General features: G+C 35.9%; 1 protein-coding gene across 1 annotated transcript in view; it reads left to right on the top strand.

Annotated features, from left to right (window-relative positions):
• The window catches only part of PRKD1 (protein kinase D1), a 42,302-nt gene that overhangs the window by 4,433 nt on the left and 15,206 nt on the right, over positions 1-22,663 (top strand). The window contains exons 2-9 of the mRNA XM_015816138.2: positions 4,489-4,620; positions 7,380-7,540; positions 8,302-8,325; positions 12,087-12,297; positions 15,139-15,216; positions 18,767-18,968; positions 19,734-19,857; positions 21,550-21,627. Coding sequence (XP_015671624.2) covers positions 4,489-4,620; positions 7,380-7,540; positions 8,302-8,325; positions 12,087-12,297; positions 15,139-15,216; positions 18,767-18,968; positions 19,734-19,857; positions 21,550-21,627 — 1,010 coding nt within the window. The remainder of the gene's footprint in view (positions 1-4,488; positions 4,621-7,379; positions 7,541-8,301; positions 8,326-12,086; positions 12,298-15,138; positions 15,217-18,766; positions 18,969-19,733; positions 19,858-21,549; positions 21,628-22,663) is intronic.

Raw genomic sequence — 22,663 nt, 5'->3', positions numbered from 1 at the left:
AGTGCAGTGTTTTGCTGCTTGTTCCTGAGTTGTACACTTTGGAGAGATGCAGAGATCCTAGAAGGGATTGCTTGGGGAGGGGGGAAGTACGTGCCTGGAGCAGTCCAGTTCCTCCCTCCTTCCATTTTCCCTTTCCAGCAGGCAGGTAAGTAGTTGCTGCTGATTGGGGGAGGGAATGAAGGAATGTACACATAATTGATGCAGTGCAAGCATAGAAGAAATGGCAGAAATTGCACAGGTGGGGAAAACTTACTTGTGACCTTCCCTACCAGATTCCCATTAACTTACTCCCCCAAGCACTAATTTTGCTAGTAGGAAGGTGGAAAGGAGCATCATATTAGTGCCTTCTGGCTTCCCTATCAACTTTTGGGAAGCTGTCAGGAAATGTTGAAAATGAGAATAATCTGACTGCAGTTGACCATGGCAGTGCAGTGGTGGCACTGAACAGCAGTAACACAGTGGTATTGAAGTGGCAACAACTGTCCCAGATTTCATTCCCATGGGAATCACGGGTTCCAGCATTCTGTAAGTTAACATATTTGGATTTCCTTAGTTAAATAATTGTTGTCCTGCACTTTCCATTTTCACCCAATTTAAGGTTACAAACAAACCTGAAATGTTTAGTAGTATATAGATTCAGTGGCATAAGCCCTTCCAAAGAATTATTGTGGGGCATATGTTAATTAAACAAATTACTCAATAACCCACTATAGTGGAGTATTGGTAAGGTTTTTAAGGTTTATATTTTATCCACAGGCCGAAGGTAAAACAAATAAAAATGTTCAAGGAAAAGAAGTGATTTACTGGAGTTTAGCATTCAAATGAACGGGAAAAACAATTGCACTGCAATCCTATATATATGTTTCTAATCAGGTTCAAAGAGCTTAGTGAAGCTTAATCCTAGATAATGAGGATACATTTATAGAATTAGTATTCTGCTGGTGTGAATTACACTGGTATGATTTAAACTAGAGATTTGAGATTCAAGAAGGGTCTTATTTAAATTTATAATTCAGGAATAAAATGCTTTAAAAAAAAAAAAAAAAAGATCCATAGGCTGTGCATCAAAGCACCTGCAACTGCTTCATCTCTTGAAAGAGTAGGATGAGAATAGTTAGGGCAGTGAACTTGTTAGATGAAATTGGCCCTGCACTGTGGCATTGGATGTCTTCCCATTTTTCCTCTTTAGTTTTTTAAAATATTCTATCTGCACCTCTTTTCAGGTAGGGATGTGAAGGATAGTACGACTACCTTTGAATTGCCCAGCAAAGAACCTAAATTATCCTGAACTAATGCAATGAGTTGTATCCCAACTGAATACTAAACCCTTTCAAAAGCTGTTTAAAAGGTAATTTTCCCATTTTCTTTTCTAGGATACCTGACTTAACTTTGTGTGGTAGTGTAGTTTTGCTGCCTCTGAATGTTGACTTTTCTGGGCATGGCCTTAGCTACCTGGTAAGGTTGGGCCCTCTGAGGGAGATCCTTCATCAGTGACAGGGTCAGGCTTGTGCCTTACTGACATTACTATATACAAATGTCCCCATGTTCATGAATGCGCTTCCCTGGAGTGATTTGATGGAAGCTTTCGGGAATCAAAGTAGTCCCCTTAAAGCTTTGCATATCCCTTGAAAGCATACATTCAAGTACGGACAAACTACTTTTAAATATTCACCCTGGAATATTGCTGAGAAACTTTAGAACTACATTTTTGTTAAATAAAGCTAGGTTAAATTATCAAATGCATAGTTTGCATTACAAAAATATATAGGGCTAGTTAAGATAAAAAAACCTGATCTTTCTGTGATTTTTAATTGCTCTTGGATTATAAGGAATAATATTTCATAGATACGTTTCCACTGCAATTTCTCTGACTGTGGTACTACTTTTTTTTCTCCTGTGACAATTAAAATTGCATTACAGGTATATTTATGGATTATTGGTTCACATAGTTCACTTCTAAATGAATTTGTGTATTCATCATTTGTGCTCAGATTATTTTATCATTTATGCTCAAATTATTTTAAATGTAACAAAAGCTGATTTATAGATATCATAAGCATTATTTTGTCTTCATCCCATTTTAATGCTGGTGTGTATTGCTCATTTGTGAGGAAGAATCACTCTGCATGCCTTCCAATGTACTGTTATTTTTATTTTTTTTGTCTTCACATGCTGCAGCTGAAAAAAAAACTAGATTCATCTTGAAGCCCTGCTTACTACGCACCCTACCTAATGAGATAAATTAATAGGAAACATGTTTGATTGATTTAACTTTTTTTTTTGAGTTGTCATTTTTGTTTGGATTTAGTCTCAAGTCTGTTTACTCATTCTTATTTTATGTCAAGGATACGAGTTGTGATAATCCCACAATTAATTTGCAGAGAGCCTTGCTGGACAAACAGTGGTTTTAATAAGATATATGTCAGTTATTTCCCCATCAACTGAATATTAGGATGAAGGCTGTATAATAAAATTGTTACAGTAATAGAAGCTGCAGTATTGGGAGTTATTCCTATTTATGTTTACTTATGAGTAAGCATACATGGGATTGTGTGCCTATCATGAACAGAACAGTTTAATTTGAATCTCCGATGCCTTAACACAGTGATGGCGAACCTTTTAGAGACTGAGTGCCCAAAAACCGGCCCCTGCTCTGCCTCCTGCCCTGCCTGCTCCGCCCCTGCCTGCCCCGCCCAGCCGCAGGGCCACACGCCGCCTCCATGGCCTACTGCAGCAGATTGCCCAGGCTGTCCTGCAGTGCCATGGTAGCCACGCCCTCCGCCCGCACCCAGCAGCATTATCTGCACGCTATGGGGCACAAGGGCGGAGTCTTGTCCCTGATGCCTGGCTGCCATGTCCTTGGCTGCACTGCTCCGTGCGGGCCACGCCCGGGGGTGACTCTCCTCCAAGGGGGCTCCTGGTGAGGAGGGGGCCGCGGGGGGAGGCGGGACTGGGGTGACAGCACGCATGCCATAGGTTCGCCACCACTGCCTTAACATATTTGGAGTACATAGATAGTTGTCACTTACTGACCTCAATTGGGGCAGGCAACTCTGTTGCTCAGTAAATGGGTCATAAAGTGAAATGTCATGTACCACACCGAACTCATGTTACTTCCAATCATTAAGTGAATCACTGTGAGTCATTAAGTGTAGCATCACGTGACTGCAGTTTGCAGTTAGTTTCCACATGGACATGGAAGTCAGCCGTGAAGATTGCAAATGGTATTTATGCTGTAATGGTTGCAACTGTGAGGACCATTGTAAGTCTCCTTTTTCAGTGCCATTGTGTCTCCAAGTGGTTGTTCAACAAATGATAGGTAAGTGAGGGTCACCTGCATTCCCTGTATGGTAAATTTGATACATCACAGAAGCACACAAACCAATATCTAAACCAAACCAAAACAAAACCAATACTTTAATCAAGGAATTATCAAGGAGAAAACCACACACCCAACCAATACTGGTAGGGCAACCTACTGCAAATAACAGGGAACAAACCTGATACTCACTAACACCCATGAAGTTACCTTAGTTGATAACCAGTTTGCATTTGTTTTCTGAGAAGACATCTAACATATATATTATTTCTGAGTCCTTCAATTTATTCACACTATCCTCCATTTAGTGGTTGACCTAAACATTTTTTATTCCATTAGGCTATCAAGTTTGTGTTGTGTGGATGGATTTGCCTTATATCAGTCAGGGATAAAATGCTGCTTTTCCCACCTTTTTGGCTATTATTATTATTATTTCTTGTATTTCTACCACGCCCTTCTCCCTGCGGACTCAGGGTGGCTTACAGCCATTTAAAACAAATACAAAAATACAAAAATACAAAATTTAAAATTGATTAAAATGAAATATTATCCTAAGGCCGAAAATTCGAAAAAATTTTAAAAACCAAATTAAAATAACCCTTAGGCCAGTCCTGCTAACTTAAATAGCTATAAAGAATTAATCCTTCCATCTTCATTGGGACATATATTTCTCTGTTCTTTCTTAATTTCGGGAACTAAGTAGGAAGACAAGGAGCCATGCCTTTGTTACTGGATTGAGAAAAAGCTTCCCTGTTAAGTCTGAGTCCTGGATTTCTTAAACCTTTCTCTTCCATTTTCTTTTGCTGCCATATCTTTTAGATTATAAATTTGAGGGAAGTAATAATATTTACAATATTCTTTAGGAGCATGTTTAGCTAAAATGCTTTTAATAAATAATCTTTAAAAAGGTTTCTATAGATGCAGAACTCATGAAATGATTTGATGACCACTTTGGAAACTCTAAGTAAACTGTTCTGCATGTTCCACTCATTATTACTATCCTCCTAAAACTTTCATATTTCTGTTTAACAAAAGTCTTCAAATGTATACTTTTTTGGCAGAATGACTCAAGTATTCAGTTGTTTAGATGAGCAATAAACAGTGATAAAATATATGTAGCTCTTAAATCACCATCTTTTAAAATCTTCAATTCTCTTTTATTTCACCAGCTTCTGCAACTTTTGAAGACTTTCAGATTCGGCCACATGCTTTGTTTGTCCATTCTTACAGAGCACCAGCCTTCTGTGACCACTGTGGAGAAATGCTCTGGGGGCTTGTACGTCAAGGACTTAAATGTGAAGGCAAGTGAAAGATCTACCTTTACGTATTTGGCATGCTTCAGAATGATATAATTTTGGAGCATATTACGGTTGCACATACCATAAGACCTACTCCCAAAATGAGCCCTAGTTTTGGGGCGAGGCACATGCCTAAAAATCAAGCCGGGGTGGGGGCGTGGAGCTGCCCCACGTGCCCCGCACTCACTTACCACACAGCCAGGCCTCTCCTTGCCGGCCTTCTATTGCGGTGTCTTCTGCAGCCAGGCCTGCATTTTGCAGTCAGAGGCCTTTCTGGAAGGCCACTGCAGCCAAGAACCAAACTATGATTGAATCCATAGCTCGGTACTCGGCTGCAGAGGCCTTCCAGAAAGGCCTGACTGCAAAATGCAGGCCAGAATGCAGCTGCAGAAGAAGTGGACCAGCAGGGCGGGGCTGTCGGTACCGGAGGTGAGTATAAAAGATATCCCCCGAAAATAAGACCTTTTGCTCTTTTGGAGGCAAAAAAAAAAAAAAAAAAAAGACCCAGTCTTATTTTCAGGTATGGAGAAAAGACTTACTTTACTGTTAAATATGATTCTTGAGAAAGTAAGATCATTCATCTGGGCAGGACCTAAGTATTGGATCCTTTAACTTTCCATATATGCTATTTAGCTCAATCAGTAGAAGCTATTAAGTTTATTCTCAATTCAGTCTAGTTCTAGTTCCAATCCATCTTTGCCATTCTATTCAGGCTTTGCCTGCCATAGAGAAACTATAAGAATATAAAATGCTACCTTATATTTCATCAAATCATACTGGATGCAAAACAGCTTTCCAAGATTTTATTTCAAACAATAGTCTTTTCTTGGCTTCTCTGATGATAAACAAAAGAGAGGGTGAGGAATTCAAAGTTGCAATAAAAAAAAGTTTTTATTTGACCCAACATGTTTTGAAAAGGGTATTCCTTTTTCACTAGAATGACTTGCAACTTATATATAACAATATTTCTAAAAATGGTCAGTGTTCTTCATATATATTCAAAATAAGTCAGTAAAGGTCTAAAACAGAATAGCCTCATGTTACAAATGCAAGTCATTTATAAAAAAAGGAATAAGATATCTGCTTGCTGAACTTAGCTTTTAAAGATAGGAATGTTGCTGTAACAAGTACAAGAACAGTTATCTACAAGTAACACAAACATTCTTAGAACATGTACCAAGCATTTACTTCTATTGTGAATAAAAAAAAGACTCCCACATACACAAAATTAAGCACAGGATTGTTTTAACTTCTGGAATGTCCATGAGCTTAATTGACTGGTGTTCTCTATAAAACTGACTGATGTTGATAGCAGTTGTGGCTTTTTGTAGTGCAAAGGAGACCAATGAGCTGCAAGGGCAAACTTTTAAAGAGGAATATGTTTAAATAAAAAGGTACTGAATGTTTTCCTTCTGTAGTTAGGATTGTTCAGTACTAAAATCTATTTGTTATTTTTTAAATATAACTCTGTCATATCAGCTCAATAGGGTTTTATTGCCCCAAAGTTAAATATGAGTGCAATTATTTTTCCTAGACGGGTTCCAATTTTGTGTTTGTTATGGTGCCCAAATCATCTCTAATTTTGGCTTTGAGAACTCCAGTTGTTTGTCCACATAAAGTTCAGGCCAAGGGCACTCTATGGCAAATACTATATGAGCTGGAACTTGTAGCAAGCGTAAGTCAATTAATAAAATACATTGAAAAAGTTGCTTTCTGTGTGCTTGCAGAGTATAAGGAATTCTTGTTTACACAACATGGTCATTGCAGTACTTGCTGCTTCTCAGGGCCATTTTCCTTGTGGTCAGTGCTTTTATTACAAGGATCCCCGTCCCCATCTTTTTCATCAATCCTCTGCATGTACAAAGACACTTCCTGAAAGGGACCACTAAATATGCAAACCTTGCTTGTTAGCTGGTTTCCTATAAACAACAGCTGTGGTTTTTCATGCTAGTTCACAGAAGTCCACAGAAACAGGTTGAAGGGTAGATTTTGATGGTGATCAATAAGTTAGCCAGACTCTGTGTTGGTAAAAACAATTTTATAACCACAGATATTACAAACAGAACACTTTTTTTAATACATTGATAAAGCACTAAGAAAGATTAAAGAAGAAGAAAAAGGATATTAGGAACTGTCGTGGCACAGTATTGCAGGCTGACTCTGCCGACTGCCAGCAGTTTGCTCCTGACATGGCTCAAGGTTGACTCAGCCTTCCATCCTTCTGAGGTTGGATGAGGAGCCAGATTGTTGGGGGCAATAAGCTGACTCTGTAAAACTGCTTAGAGAGGGCTGCAAAGAACTGTAAAGTAGTATATAAGTCTAAGTGCTATTGCTTTATTTGTTGAAAAGCTGTATATTTATTTTACTTACTAAATATGGATTTGAATTTAGATCATTTCAGAAATCTAGTTTCTATAAAGGAAACTAATAAAAGATGTGTTAGATAATCCCTAAGTGAAGAATCTTTTTCAAATCTAATTGCTCTTTAATGCATGCTCTTGACAGCATTAATGGAATCCATATATTAGAGATTCGTTAGTATGTTCTGGAGTATGAAAATTTGCTTTGATGAAAAGGACTGTGTTACAGAAACAAACCATGGAACATTGGTGAACGTGTACATTTTTTTTCTTGGTTATTTAAAAATGTAAACTTAAAAAAGATAGTAGTCTTTTTTATAAAGGTCTAATATTCATTGTGCTTGATTTCAATTTTTCCATCATATTGTAATATGGCATAATAGTTTTTTATGTTCTTCTCAGGATGTGGCTTAAACTATCACAAGAGATGTGCCTTTAAAATCCCTAACAACTGCAGTTGTGTCCGGAAGAGACGATTATCAAATGTTTCATTAACAGGACTTGGTAATATCAGAACAATGTCTGCTGAACTTTCGTCTACACCTGCAGATGAAGGACTCCAGGTACAGAATATCTAAATGTTGAAAATAGGCCGAGTAATGAATATATTTGAATATTTTTTTTCTAGTATAGATGAGCTTTTCACATGTGTGTCCCAACATAACTGCTTTTGGAATCCCATAACCAAACTCAATTGTAGAAACAGCACAACAGTTATGGGGGAAAAAAATCTTAGTTACTTCTTATTTCTTCAGTATGGGAGAATTTTCTAAATTTTTGTATCAAACTGTTCCAGCAAGATAAACATGTTTGGGATCAAAAACATTCCTTAGCTTTTTTAGGCATGCAGAGCCTTCTACTCCAATCCACTTCCATTCTTTTCTTTTGAACTTTGAAAAGTTACAGTAGTTCATTTCTGGTATTAAAGTTCAGATTGTAAATTACACAACTAAAACGTTATGTTTTTTAAAAAATAGCAAACAACACCCAACTTTGCATGAGCAGAATTAATTTTCACAGAAGAATTCTCTCTCTCTCTCTCTCTCTTTTTATTGCAAGAAGCAGCAAAGAAAACAAGGAAATTTTTGTTGTTAGTTGCTTTGTTGAGTTCAATTGGGGGCAATCCTGAACTTGATCAATTGATTTTATAGCATCTGTATACATTTTAAAAATGACCAATTGGTTAATGAGGAAGCCCGTATTAAATAATTTCATGCAAGTTTCAGTTTTTTACTTTTTGTTCTAAACTTTATATTTACTTTCTAAATAATATTGCTCTACATTTTCTTTTTCCCTTGTTCTGAATGTGGTCTTCATTTTCTAGATTCCTGCAAGCCCCAGTTTTGAGGTGGGTTTTTGTTTTTTTTCTCTTCTCTCTTTAAAGTGTCAAATCAAAAGACATCTGGAATTTGGCTTTTCTAGTTTTGCTGTAAATTTCATGTAAGATTACAGATAAATCATGATTCCTTAGTTCTATTCAACTGGAAGTTGTAATAATAATAATAGTATGATTAAAACATATATTCTCAGCACAGAAATAAAACATTGAGAAACTCTTGTATAATTCCAGATGCATTATGCTGCATTATTTTAAGTGGAAAAGGCATATTTTAGCATGTATCAGTCAGAAGTAGGGATATGGATAATGTGCCAAGGCTTCATTATGCTATATCATAACACAGCTAATGCCAGAAGACAAGTCTTGTAATGGAAAATATCGATGTTTTAAGAGATGGTACATTGCAGCCTAATTCTTCCAAAATGTTCATTTTCATTATCAGATATTATTTTATGTATGTATTTATTAAATTGAAACAAATCTTGTAGAAAAGTGACTTATACCTCTAGTGCTTGGAGAAAAAGATTTAGCTAAATGGAGAGAAAAATGAACTTGTGATTAATGGGTTTGGAGATTAGGGTAGTTTATAGAAAGAAGGAAATTATGGTAATTTAGGGCAAAATTTAAATGTATAACTGTTGTCAAGAAAATTGAAAGCCGCTAATATATATTTTTTTCTATTTCTTTTTTATCCTTTTACTCTTTTCTTTATTTTCTTTTATTTTTTTTACTTTGTTAAAAATTTATTCAATAAAAATTAGTTTAAAAAAGTTTTAAAGAAGAAAATGCAATGCAAGAGGAAAAAGATGAAGCTCTGTGCTAAAAGAACTAAGATGCTTTGGGCATTAGAGGTTTTGCAAACAAATAGGATCAGTGGCAGAAAACAGAAAGCATCTGAAAGCAGATGTGTTGACAGAAATAGAAATTTGGAAAAAATTCTTTGGAAAGATTATTAGTTTTGGGATCTCAGGTGACATTTCAGCTTTCATATCTTGAAACAAAACAAAAATATACTATGTCAAACTCTCTCTCTCTCTCTCACACACACACACAACACGGACATTTATGTGTCTGTATGTCTGTGTTTACTGAAATATTTTGTATACCTTCATGAAATGTGGTTCCACAATAACAAAATGAAAATTCCAAGGAACAGAAAAGCCATATAATTAGAATAGTTAGCAAATAAAAGATGACTCTATAAGGTATTTTTTAAAACATTACTTTGAAACCCCAAAGAACTAGAAGAGTTTGTTAGGGCTCCAAAAAGAACACACTGTTTGTGCCAAGCATGTTTAGTCAAATATGGATGAAGCTGCCATGACCAAAAAGGTTGCTTGTTTAGCTCTTTGTTGTTTCATTTTAAACAAGAAGACATCAGAAAACAACAGAGATCAGAGCAAATGGTGTGCATATGGAGGTGAGACGGTTTCAAAGATTTAGGTTTCAAGACATTAGGTCAAGGGTGGATCCACAGCTTAACTCTTTTAAGGATTCATTTCTGGAAAAAAAAACCCAGCAATATTAAACATTGTCAGTTTGCATTATGGCACTGTTCTGAGAGCTTTGGGAGCCCAAAAGTGGTGATGGGAAGGCCACAGATAGCTCAGAGGCCTAAGGCTGCCTATTCAGATTTAGCAGTTTCCACCATTTATTTTTCCTTTTGTGGCTGACAATCCTGTATTTGGGAGATGAAGATCTATGGATATTTTTATTTCACAACTTTGGTTATAGTTGGCCAAAGCTGAACTGCTACATAGTGAAGTTTTGCTGTTGAAAGGATAGTTTAGATTTGATCAGTTTTTCTAAAACATTTGGCAATGTGGCACTTGTAACATTTGCACATGTATGCAACCTCCACGGTATTTGCAAAAGGTTCTTGAAGTATTTCAAGGATATTATTGCCCAGACTCAGTATACGTGCTGCAAATTAATGGAAGCAATTTGCTTATTGCCTGACAAACAGCTGGCTTCTGTAGTTTCCATAGTGTAATCTGAGCAATTGCTTCCTGGTCAGAATCCAAGCTTCCCAAGTCAGGAATTCTGGCTAGCTACCCGGGGAGTCAGGGCCAAAGAAATCTGTAGCTAACCAAAACATACTGGATTAAAAAAAAATCCCCTATACAAGAAACCTGAGTTTTAGCAGATATTTCTACAACATAACATAATTTTCTGTTGAAAACTTCAGATCTATTGCTACCATTCATGTTAATGAAACATTTCTAATTTTATTTCATTTTGGGGAAATCGTGTTTGTTGCCCTGAAGAAAAAGATTTATTTATAAGAATAGGGACTTATACATAACATTTGGGCTATGTGAAAATTTGGGTTCAAAAACAAAATGTATTATGTTGAAGGTGTGAATCTAGCACCTGTCTGCAGCTCCTGCATGCCCTGAACGTAGATTCCTAGAGCTTCAAAGGTTGAGAGAATAAAGGTAGTCTTGGACTTAGACCACACTGAGCCCAAAATTTCTGGTGCTAAGCAAGAGAGTTGTTAAGTGAGTTTTGTTCCATTTTAAGACCTTGCACAGTTCTTAAGCGAATCACTTTCCATTGTTAAGTTAGCAACATGGTTGATAAGTGAATCTTGGTCTTTCATTGACTTTGCTTGTCAGAAGGTCACAAAAAATGGTTCACGTGACCCCAGAACACTGCGACCGTCATAAATATCAATGAGTTGCCAAGCATCCAGATTTTGATCACATGATCATGGGGATTCTGCAATATTCATAAATATGAAAAATGGTCATAAGTCACTTTTTTCAGTGCCGTTGTAACTTTGAACAGTCACTAAATGAATGGTGGTAAGTCAAGGACTACCTGTTGAAAGAATTAAGGCATTCCTTCATTTTCTTATGGAACACAGTTCCACTTTTAGGTCTTCTATTGTCTGCTTTTCATTCATAGAAAACATTGGCAGGGAGGAGTGGTGGGATTCAAATATGTGAACAACCAGTTCTCTGTGTGGATGCCGCTTCCAGAAGTCCATTCTGGGCCTGGGCAACAAAAAACTGGCAACTGGTTCTGCCGAACTGGTGCAAACCGGTTGAATCCCACCACTGACAGGGAGTATTCTAGAACTGCCTGATATATGTTACTGAGCTATTTGAAGGTGGATTTTCCTAAATGACATAAGGAAGCAGTGCCTATAAGCTATAACACATTAATTATGTTGGACTAAACTGTCCCAATACATTCAAAAATCATTCTAAATATTTCTATTTGATTAAACAATTGATAAATTAAATAAAATGCAGAAATGTTACAGATTTGAAGTTTAATTCCGTTTTTTTCTTCAACTCATCTAGTCAGTTCTAAACAATGACTTAAGGATATCACTGTTCTGTATTTAAAAGTATACAGTCTTCTTATGCATGTATTCTATTGTATTTTATTCACACACACACACATATACACACACACATATATATATTTATTCATGTTTACTAAATAATATGCTGGAGAAGTGATTGGATTTAAAATTAATCGCATTTTTAAAATTGAACATGGAAGCCATATTTAGGGTCATTTGGTTAAGTGTAGAATTTTTATGTCTAGAAGTCTCAATTGATAATCCATTTCTGATGTTCTTTAGGGCTGCTTCACTACAAATGCTTTGTGGGTAAGGGAGAAAATGCAAGAAGGAATTCTGTAAAGAGCCTAAGAGTATTGATTTAAGTTCTTTTAAATATATATATATATATATGCAAAAAATACCTTCCATACTAAAATGACTTTATGTACCGTATCTTATTGACCTACTGTAGCAGAAAACACCATCTGATTTTTCATTTGGAAGAGAGAAGAGGTCTAATTCGCAATCACACATTGGGCGACCTATTCAGCTTGACAAGATTTTGCTTTCCAAGGTTAAAGTGCCTCATACTTTTGTCATTCACTCATATACAAGACCAACAGTTTGTCAGTACTGCAAAAAGCTACTTAAAGGACTTTTTAGACAAGGCTTACAGTGCAAAGGTAAGCAATTTAGAACTGAAACAAATATGTTACCCACTTGCAAGTATGATAATAATGCATTTGTTTAAAAAAAATAAAACATTTTAATATTTTATTTGTTACTACTGTGTCCTGAATTATATGCTGATATATTTCCTAGCTGATGGGATACAGACAACAGAAAGATAGTATTTTGGAGAGCAAAGTCTTAATTGGTTTGTTTGCAGCTGTGCTGAACTCTTCAACTGTTCTTATCATTAGCTTGGACTACTAGAGATATAGCTTTCACTAAATGTCATCAGTGTCTCTCCCAATTATTATACTCTAATGCAGGGTTTCACAATCTTGCCGCCTTGAAGATGAGTGGACTTCAACTCCCAGAATTCCACAGCCAGCCCTGCTGGCTGAGGAATTCTGGGAGTTGAGGTCCACTCATCTTCAAGCTGCCAAGGTTCAGAAACATTGTTCTAATGTATAAAGCTGAATAAAGCTGGTCTATACATTGTCTACGTTATTAAAAGCTGCTAGGTGAAGGCTTTGATTGGCCTATATTATAGCTGATGGATGGAAAATTAATATCGATGTGCCTATCCATTGATAACCATATATGGAAGATTATGATGAATAAATGCTAAAATTATAAATCAGTTAATGAAATAAAATCAAATATTTATGCTGTATGTTTGTCAAAATAAAATCAAATATTTATGCTGTATGTTTGTCAAACTACAGCATGCTATGCTGTATGTTTGTCAAACTATTTAATTTGAGTGAAAGTAGTCTGATTTTGTGCAATGGAGCTATGAAGAATGGTTGTGTATAAAAACTTGGCTATAAAGTTATAGGTTGAATTATGGATCAAAGTGCTAATAGGTGAAACTGATAATAATGTTAATAGTGATAATAAAAGGATGGAAGCTAAACTATGTTTGTAGGAGAATTCATGGGGAAAACTCATGTTGCTAGATGTCGGTAATGGATGGGGGCATAGTAAGACAGAGATCAGAAAAAGAAATATAGGGGCCTTTGGGAGAATCAATAAAACAGGAATAGTGACGGATTAATACCTTCTTAAGAAAAAAATCTGTTTAAAATGCATAGTTTAAACAATCTATCAGTGCATAGACATGTAAAAAGAATGAATTGACAAGCCTGATCTGAGTATGATAAAAGACTGACACAGTGAAAGATACAAAGATAATGAAAAGTTCTGAACAGGGACAGAGCATCATTTGATTGAAAGAATTGTAATAGTAAAGAGGTGTATAAAAATGCATATAAAAGAATGGAAATTAGGATAGAAGAAGGATATATTATAATGTGCATAGAGGGGAAAATATAGTTGCAAAAATGCAGTTAAGGACAGTAAAGAACAGTCAAAATATGTAAAAAATGTGGAGGAGCTTTGATAAAAATAACAAAAGACTAAACAAGGGGCGTTCAGTATGGAATTAAAAATGGAAGTAATGAAATAATCTGGGATGAAATTCTAGTGAGGGGATGTAGAAGGAATATTTTAGAGAGATATATAGAGAAATCTTATAGAGAGAGATATATAGAGAAATATTTGGAACAGTAAAATTGAAATAAATCCTATAAAAGTTTATTTCATAAATTTCTAAAAAGAAAGTTATTGTTATTCAAGAGTGAAGGCGTAGATGTGGAAAATGGAGAAATAATAAAATGCAGATGTATGTGTTTATGGAGTGATTGTAAGACTTTGACTGATATGTCAATCTGTTCCTTACAGCTAGGAAAAGGCTTTCCCCCATGCAAAGATGTCAGTGCATCAACCAGGATTAATATAACTATGCCTAGAAAAATAATGGCAGAATTTGGAATAAAATGGTATGGTTAGAATGCAGTATTGGAAGCTGACTCTGCCTACTGCCAGCAGTTTGATCTTGACAGAGCTCAAAGTTGACTCAGCCTTCCATACTTCTGAAGTCGGTAAAATGAAGACCCAGATTGTTGGGGACAATATGCTGACTCTGTAAACTACTTAGAGAGTGCTGTAAAGCTCTATGAAGCGCTAAATAAATCTAAGTGCTCTTGCTCTTGCTATTGTTGTTTGGAAGTACAGTACAGCATGTGCAAATAACAGCAGGTCTTTAAGAAATATGTGATTATGGGAAAATTTTTTCTACAATTGATGGCTTACTGCACCATACAGTGAATAGGCTTGAATCTTCGAACAAGTTTTCAGAAATATGTTACTGACAGATAGTTAGCTATTTTAGCATTGATGCTTTAATGTGTCCCTGAATGTTTTTTGTTGCTTATGAAATTTTCATATGCTGTAGAGGAGTGAAGAATAAGATTTCTCGTAATTAGACTGAAATTCTACGGTGTCCATCATAGTAACTTTCTGTAACAGTGTAGCAAAATTGGAATAAAAGTTACAAAATATTGAAGGATTCCGAATATAAGATGCAAAAAGTATGCTACAAATATACAAATAGAATGCAGATTTTCTTAGTGTATGATTCTTGCTGGGATTGAGATAAAGCAAAGCTTTTTTAAGTTGTGAAATGTCTTACTTTATTTAGATCTATTTTGTCATTGCCTTCTAAAGATAGGCTTACAAATATATGTTATATGATCCTATATTGTGGAGCAGCCACTTGATTGAATTGCATGGAATAGCTGGCAGGGAAGTAATTCCAGGAAGAGGAGGAAATATCTGGAACTCATTCCCAGTTTTCCCCCATAGTATCAGACCTTGGTTTGTTTGAATTGAGATGTGTTGTCTGAATCAAGAACCACTGTCTCATAGCCAGCTTTAACAATGTTCTTTGTATCTGAAACGGTCACATTATAACCAAGCAATTTGTGCAAATTATGCATCTTTTCTTTAAAAAGATTGTAGATTCAACTGTCACAAACGCTGTGCACCTAAAGTACCGAATAATTGCCTTGGAGAAGTGGCCATTAATGGAGGTAAGTTGCCTCAAGGATATTAGTGCTCTGTATTCTAAAAAATATTTGAAAAAAAAAACCCCAGCAGTCATTTATTAGTGAGATGAAAAAAGAAAACATACGTAAAAAAGATGTTGAGACTCTAGAAAGAGTGCAGAGAAGAGCAACTAAGATGATTAGGGACTGGAGGCTAAAACATATAAGGAACAGTTGCTGGAATTGGGTATGTCTAGTTTAATGAAGAGAAGGACGAGGGGGGCCATGATAGCAGTGTTCCAATATCTCAGGGGTTGCAACAAGGAGGAGGGAGTCAAGCTATTCTGCAAGGTACCTGAAGGTAGGACAAGAAGCAATGGATAGAAACTAAGGAGAGAAGCAACCTAGAACTAAGGAGAAATTTCCTGACAGAAAAATTAATCAGTGAAACAACCTGCCCCCAGAAGTTGTGATTGCTCCCACACTGGAAGAGATTGGACAACCATTTGGACTAGAAGACCTCCAAGGTCCCTTTCAACTCTGTTCTGCTATTCTGCTTAGATCATAGTGTGTCAGAGAATGCATATGTCAATAAGCCTTGGCTTAAACACTTAAAATACTGAGAACAAACTATTAATACACTTGCTGTAAATGCAATAATCTAGTCTTTAATCATTCTACTCCATGAATAATAAATAAGACAATTGAAGTTTGAATATGAATATATAATTTTATTTAAAAGTAAAATAAATCTTCCTGTTATATGTAATTTTTAATGCTTCAACATAAATGAATTTCATATTGGAGAGAAGAAAGCAGCTCTCAGATGTTCTTCTGCAGAATGTGGGCCAACTCTGTGATTATTGACAAGCCAAAGCCATTTCTTGATTTGTGTCTGCCCAGTTTTGGAATACAGCTTCTGGCATACAGTATTATTCAACAGTTGTGGAATGAGCTTCTGTCTGAAAAATGTGTCCACAACTGATCAAAAAAATAAACGAGACATTTAATTATTATACATGCTAGGGTCAGTGCAATCAGGGTCTATCATGAAGTTGAGAATTAAGAACCCCAGACTTCCTAATAAAGAGTTCTAATTTTACAGTTTCTATTGACAGACTTTTTAAAAATATATTTACATTCCAATAATAATAATTGATCAATGTTGTACTTATAAAAGACTTTTTTTCAGTAGTGCAGATTTTCAGTATTTAGAAACAGCCTTTCCTGTGGAGAATCTCCCCAAAATGAATCAATTTATAGGCAAACCGTATTTGCTTCTGCAATTGTTATGTCTGCCAAAGGGGAATGACTTTCAGGAAATTACACAAGGGTGTTTGCCATCCTTAAATAACCAGCCAAGGATAAGAAAAATGTTTATTGAAAATTCATTCCAGAGAGAGAAGCAAGATAACAGTACTGGTACCTACAGCATTATATTATTCTAACTAAAGATAATTAAGAAAAACAATTTCTTTCTGGCACAAAACATGTAAGTTTACAGAAAAAGATGCTAGAAGAATGGCCGATTCCCCTAGTGTCTTTTCAATATTGAATAAAGCTGGTAAGAAATTACTGTGAAATATTCAATTGTAATATTTTAGATTCATTTTCAGTGCTTAGAAAATGAATATCTAAGATATGGTGTGACAAAGATTTGAGTTTTATATGCTGCCATTGATTTGATAAAATATTATTTGTTGTAATCTGTGGATATTTTTCTAAAATGTGTATGTATTCTTACATCTTTACAGGCTTAGCTCTTATATTGTAATGCATTATTTTATTCATTGTGGGCTACAGTACTAAGCTGCTAAAATTTTGTTTAATTTTGTCAATAGTTCTATTCATCATCATTTGCTCTCCTCTCCTTCATAACACCTGGTGATCTTTTCCTTCACCAATGACTTCGGCTTTATTTTTTATATATATATTTTCTTCCCCTTTTATCCTTTTTTGAACAGTTTCTATGAAGATTGTGGCTTAATCTGGTTTTGTAATTTATACAATTAGATAAACTGAGATTAAAAACTAGTTACATCTAACTACATGACATGTTACTTATTATTCATACTTTTCACTCACTTGTGTTGCTTTCACCTATGTACATCTGATTACAGCAGATGGAAGCCAATATTAGATGATCTTAAAAAGCTAAAAAAATAGATATGAATGAAAGATGAACAAGAAAATAGAGAGTGTTATATTAGGTAAAGAAATTGAAAAAATATCATTGAAGGCAGTCAATACCCTTGACCATAGCAAACTATTTTTATATTGTTGCCAAGAACAATATATGTGCATCTGTGGAATAGTTTATCTTTACATTATATTCATCAGGCAACCCAAGAATATACTAAGGTAAAATCTTGTCCATCCCATGGACAAAATACTCAGACACAAACTGAGCAATGTGGTATATGCAGTACAATGCCATAAGCCATGTGCAGATCTGTACATTGGGGAAACAAAACAACCACTTCATAAATGCATGGCACAACATAGGAGAACAAACCCATCAGGACAAGATTCAGTGCTCCATCTGCATTTAAAAGACAAAGGACACTCTTTCAAAGACAGCAGAGTCCACATTTTGGATAGAGAGGACCGCTAGTTTGAAAGAGGGGTCAACGAGGCCATCTATGTCAAAATTGAACAGCCCTCTCTCAACAGAGGAGGGATATGACATCATCTATCTCCAGTCTACAACACAGTCCTTTCAGTACTTCCAAGAAGGCTTCACGCCCATTTGCACTACTCAGGTGACCCTGACAACACTGATAAACCTCCAAGTGACATCAACAGCTTTCTAAAACAGGGGTGTCAAACTTGCCACGTCACATGATGTGTCACGACATATCACAACTTTTTTGGCATTGCCGGAGCTGGGGTGGGCACGGCCTCTGCATGATGCAACCAGCCCACGGGCTGGCAGTTTGAAACCCCTGCTCTAAAAGAATGCAAATGTCCAGCTGTCTGCAAGGAATATAAATCCTTCCATTCCCCACCATCCAGTCAGAGCTGAAGAAGCTTCTTGGATGAGAAGCAAAATGTCTTCAAAGAAAAACAAGAAAGCCCAGTTGCCTCGTGAAAAAGCACCTTTGGGACCTTTAGGACCTTTTTCATTCCACAGATATAATGGATCATTACATATTCCTACATTGTATATACACTGTAAAAGTTGTTGTGCTGTTTCTTGTTTATTAATAGGAAGAATGCTTGGCATTGGCTAATATGTTAATTCATGGTCACAAGTACAAGATAGTATTTTTGTAGAAATTAAAGAATATTCTTGATGTAGTTTCACTTTTGATTTTCTATATTTAATTTAAACATAAAGGTAGCTATAGATATAATATTCTGTTCAATTAGCTTCATCCAATGACTAAATTTGTATTTATCAAAGAAAAAGGAAATTTTATTCTTCCTTCCCTCAACTGAAAGATCTGCTCCAAAGGTTAAGAGCCCTCCAAAGCAGATTTAGAGACTTGAAGATGAGATGAGGTTTACTTACGTGATGTGGGATAATGTAGCCAATTCAATTTAAACTATTTTTCCAGACTGCTATACCAATGTAGTTTTTTAAACATTCCAGACTTGCTTAGCCCAGGAACGGAGACTGATATAGTGATGGAAGAAGGAAGTGATGACAATGACAGTGAAAGAAACAGTGGCCTTCTAGATGAAATGGAAGATTCTATGGTGCCTGATGCTGAGATGGTGACTGTGAATCCAGGTGACAGTGGAGACATGCAGGACACTGATCTTGACCATGATGAAAGTAACAGAATGATCAGGTGAATTTAGCATATTGAGAGAACCAGTTTGATCTAGTGGTTAAGACACTGGGCTAGATAGCTGGAGGCTGAGTCCTGCCTTAGCCATGAAAGCCAGCCGGGTGACCTTGGGCCAGTTGCACTTTCTCAGGCCAACTCACCTCACAGGGTTGTTGTGGAGAAAGGAGGAGGAAGGTCTTTTGGATATGTTTGCCACCTTGAGTTTCTTGGTTCTTTTCTCCAAGTAATATCATACTGAATTAAAATGATATGTGTCTAAATTTAAAGTTCCATGTTAGTTTTATTGTAATATATTTTAATGTACTATTTTACTGAATGAGTCATTTAGATATAAGATTTCTTATATATGATCTAGATCAGGGGTGTCAAACTGCTGGCCCGCGGACTGGATGCGTCATGCCAAAACCGCACCCACCCCATTGCCGACAATGGAAAAAAAGTTGCAACACATTGTGACACATCACGTGACATTGCGAGTTTGACACCCCTGATGTAGATCAACCTTCTGCATTATGCAAAAATCAATTAGATTATATCAAACAAGTAGCCATGTAGCTCCTTTCAAAACCTCTAGTGACATTTCTATGTTGGGGTGGGGCTATGTAAGTTCATAAATGTAACAAATGAATGCAATTCTAGATATTATTATACTGCAATAAATAGCTGTTCAGAATTACTTGAGTGGAACAAGTAACCCTTTAAATTGTCCCTCTTTGAAAACTTCATTCAAATAATGTTATTCGGTTTACTGTTCTTTTTTTCAAGCCCTTCAACAAGTAATAATATCCCATTAATGAGAGTGGTACAATCTGTCAAACATGCAAAAAGGAGAAGTAGTACAGTAATAAAAGAAGGATGGATGGTTCACTACACAAGCAAAGACAGTTTGGTAAGGAAGTAATTAGCTGAACCTATTCATTTATTTAACACTGAAATAAAGAACATTCAGGTTACTTTGCAGAAGTCTTGTTCATGATTACATTGTGTATGCTGTAGTTTAATTTCCATGTATACAAAGTGCTTCAGGAGTCACACAAAAAGCAAACAACCTGGGATGGTATTCAAAGAACTTAGGTAGTGTACAAAGGGACACTCAGGTGTTCCCACAAAATAGGTTTCCTATTGTATGTATTGGAATAACATCTAACATCTATTTTTTTCTAAGCTGTAACATTTCATTTAAGAGTTGGTTATAAAGGGAGCTTTCTCTGTACTGAGTAATCTTTTCTCATTGATGTCTATAAGAATAGATATTTTCCACCACATATTTCATGGTTCCTTTCCATTAGCTTATGTTGGTTAGTATGAAGTCAAGAACAGGAGTCCTCAATCCCTTGATGCTGGGCTGTGGCCTATTGGGAACTGGACCACACAAGCAGTGAGCAAGTTCGCGAAGCTGCATTTGCGTAGGCACCACGCACACAAATCCATTCCCCCTTTTCCCCCCACCGCCACCGGAGGTCCACAGAGCTGGAAAGGTTGGGGACTGCTGGTCAAGAACATCTTGATTGCCTGACACCTTGGATTTATAAACAGGCAGTGTTATTTAATAGATCCTAGTTTCTTGCTTTGAATAGTACCCTGTATAATTAGAAAACAACAACAACAACAACAACAACAACAACAACAAATAATAATAATAATAATAATAATAATAATAATAATAATAATAATAATAATAATAATAATAATAATAATAATAATAATAATAATAATAATAATAATAAAGTTGGAAGGGACCTTGGAGGTCATCAAGTCCAACCTCCTGCTCAGGCAGGAAACCCTATACCATTTCAGACAAATGGCTATCCAGTCTCTTCTTAAAAACTTCCAGTGTTGGAGCATTCACCGCTTCTGGAGGCAGGTTGTTCCACTGGTTAATTGTTCTAACTGTCAGGAAGTTTCTCCTTAGTTCTAGGTTGCTTCTCTCCTTGATTAGTTTCCATCCGTTGCTTCTTGTCCTGCCTTCAGGCGCCTTGGAAAATAGTTTGACTCCCTCTTCTTTGTGGCAGCCCCTGAGATATTGGAATACTGCTACCATGTCCCCCCTCGTCCTTCTCTTCATTAAACTAGACATACCCAATTCCAGCAGCCTTTCCTTATATGCTTTAGCCTCCAGTCCCCTAATCAATAAATTTAATAAATAAATAAATATTCTTTTTCTAACACAAGATTTTACATATAACCAATTTTGACTCAAAATGTTGTATGTTAATCAGTCTGTATCTGATCAATTAATGTGAAACGATAAATAGAAACTTTGTATAAATTTTGGCAAACAAAATGTTATTTTATAGATAAATATTTCTAAGGGAAGTTAAAGAAAACATTTGACAAATGTTACCCAGTGTAAAATGCAATCTTCAGAAAATAACATAACAAAACATGCAGAGAAACATGTGGCACTGTTGGAGATTGGATTTAACATACAACTTTTAGGCAATATAAAATGATGTTCCGAAGCACTTCTTTGTATTAACTTATTAGTATAAATCTGCATCATTGCATTATTTTATTTTATTTCATTATTGCTGCATTCTTTACTATAATGAAAGTATTTTAATTTTCTATTTCCACACAGAGGAAGCGGCACTACTGGAGATTGGATAGCAAATGTATCACTTTGTTTCAAAATGAAACTGAAAGCAAATATTACAAGGTAAAATGGTTTCAGGTTCAAGACAAAGTTTAATTACATACTTACTGATTTGGACTTGGATGCTGCCTGACTCCAATTAACTCTGGATGGGCACAATACGAAAACAAAACAAGTATATAATAATAATTCAGCCTATAATACTACTGAGAGTTGTCCTCTGAAGAAGGTTATTTAGTTGCTAGGAGTGGGAACGGTCCTTCCCTCTTTCACATGTTAATTCTAGGAAAGAAACTTGGTTTAGTTTTCCCATTAGTACAGTGATTTTGGAGAATCTGATTTCAGCTCCAGTTTGAATCTGAGCAAGAAAGCATATTTTTAATATACTTAGTGTGGAAATTGTGGGTTTCCAAACCTCAAATTAAACTTGATCTTACCAAGTTTCTCCAATGTTTCTAGTAAGCCTGAGCAAATTATCTGATGAGTCTTTACTGATGAATTAAACATCCCTCTGGATCTGCTTCTCAAAGCCATGAAGCAGCTGCAGCTGCTTTGAAAGCTCAGAGCAACTGCTTCCAGGTCCTCCTGAGATCTTTTGGACATGCATCTGCATGCCCAGAAGACATTTCCAGTGGGGTAGTTAGCAAATCAGCTCATCAAATGATTTGTAAAAACCAAGTGTCTAATACATCACTATTGATGCCAATATTTATCATTTAATTACTAAGCATAATTATAATATTTAAATCGGCAGATGCCATGCAAAATACTGGAGGTAATACTTAAACCTAACCTTTCTCTGGGCTTTTTTTTTTAATTGGAGTTTCTAAGAAGAAAGGGTAAAGAAAACTCTCTGCAATTATGTTTTCAATTATTCTAATATTAACCATGATTTTGGCTAAAAGTACTATCTGGATTCTAGCAGAATATTTGTGAGTCCCTCTGTGAGGGAGATGGGTTGTTTTAAAATGTGATAAAGTAAAAAACTTTAGGGATATGTAGATTGTTAGGAACAAGGTGTGAGGGGGATAGGATCGAGCTGTTGCTATTTAGAACAGGGTTTTGCAAACTGTGAGGTATATCTTCCTCAGGGACGTAT

This window comes from Protobothrops mucrosquamatus, unplaced genomic scaffold, assembly GCF_001527695.2.
Source record: "Protobothrops mucrosquamatus isolate PMUCROS unplaced genomic scaffold, P.Mucros_1.0 scaffold403, whole genome shotgun sequence".
Lineage (NCBI taxonomy): Eukaryota > Metazoa > Chordata > Lepidosauria > Squamata > Viperidae > Protobothrops > Protobothrops mucrosquamatus.
Note: the sequence above shows the minus strand (reverse complement) of the source record. Positions and strands in the feature narration are given on the sequence as shown.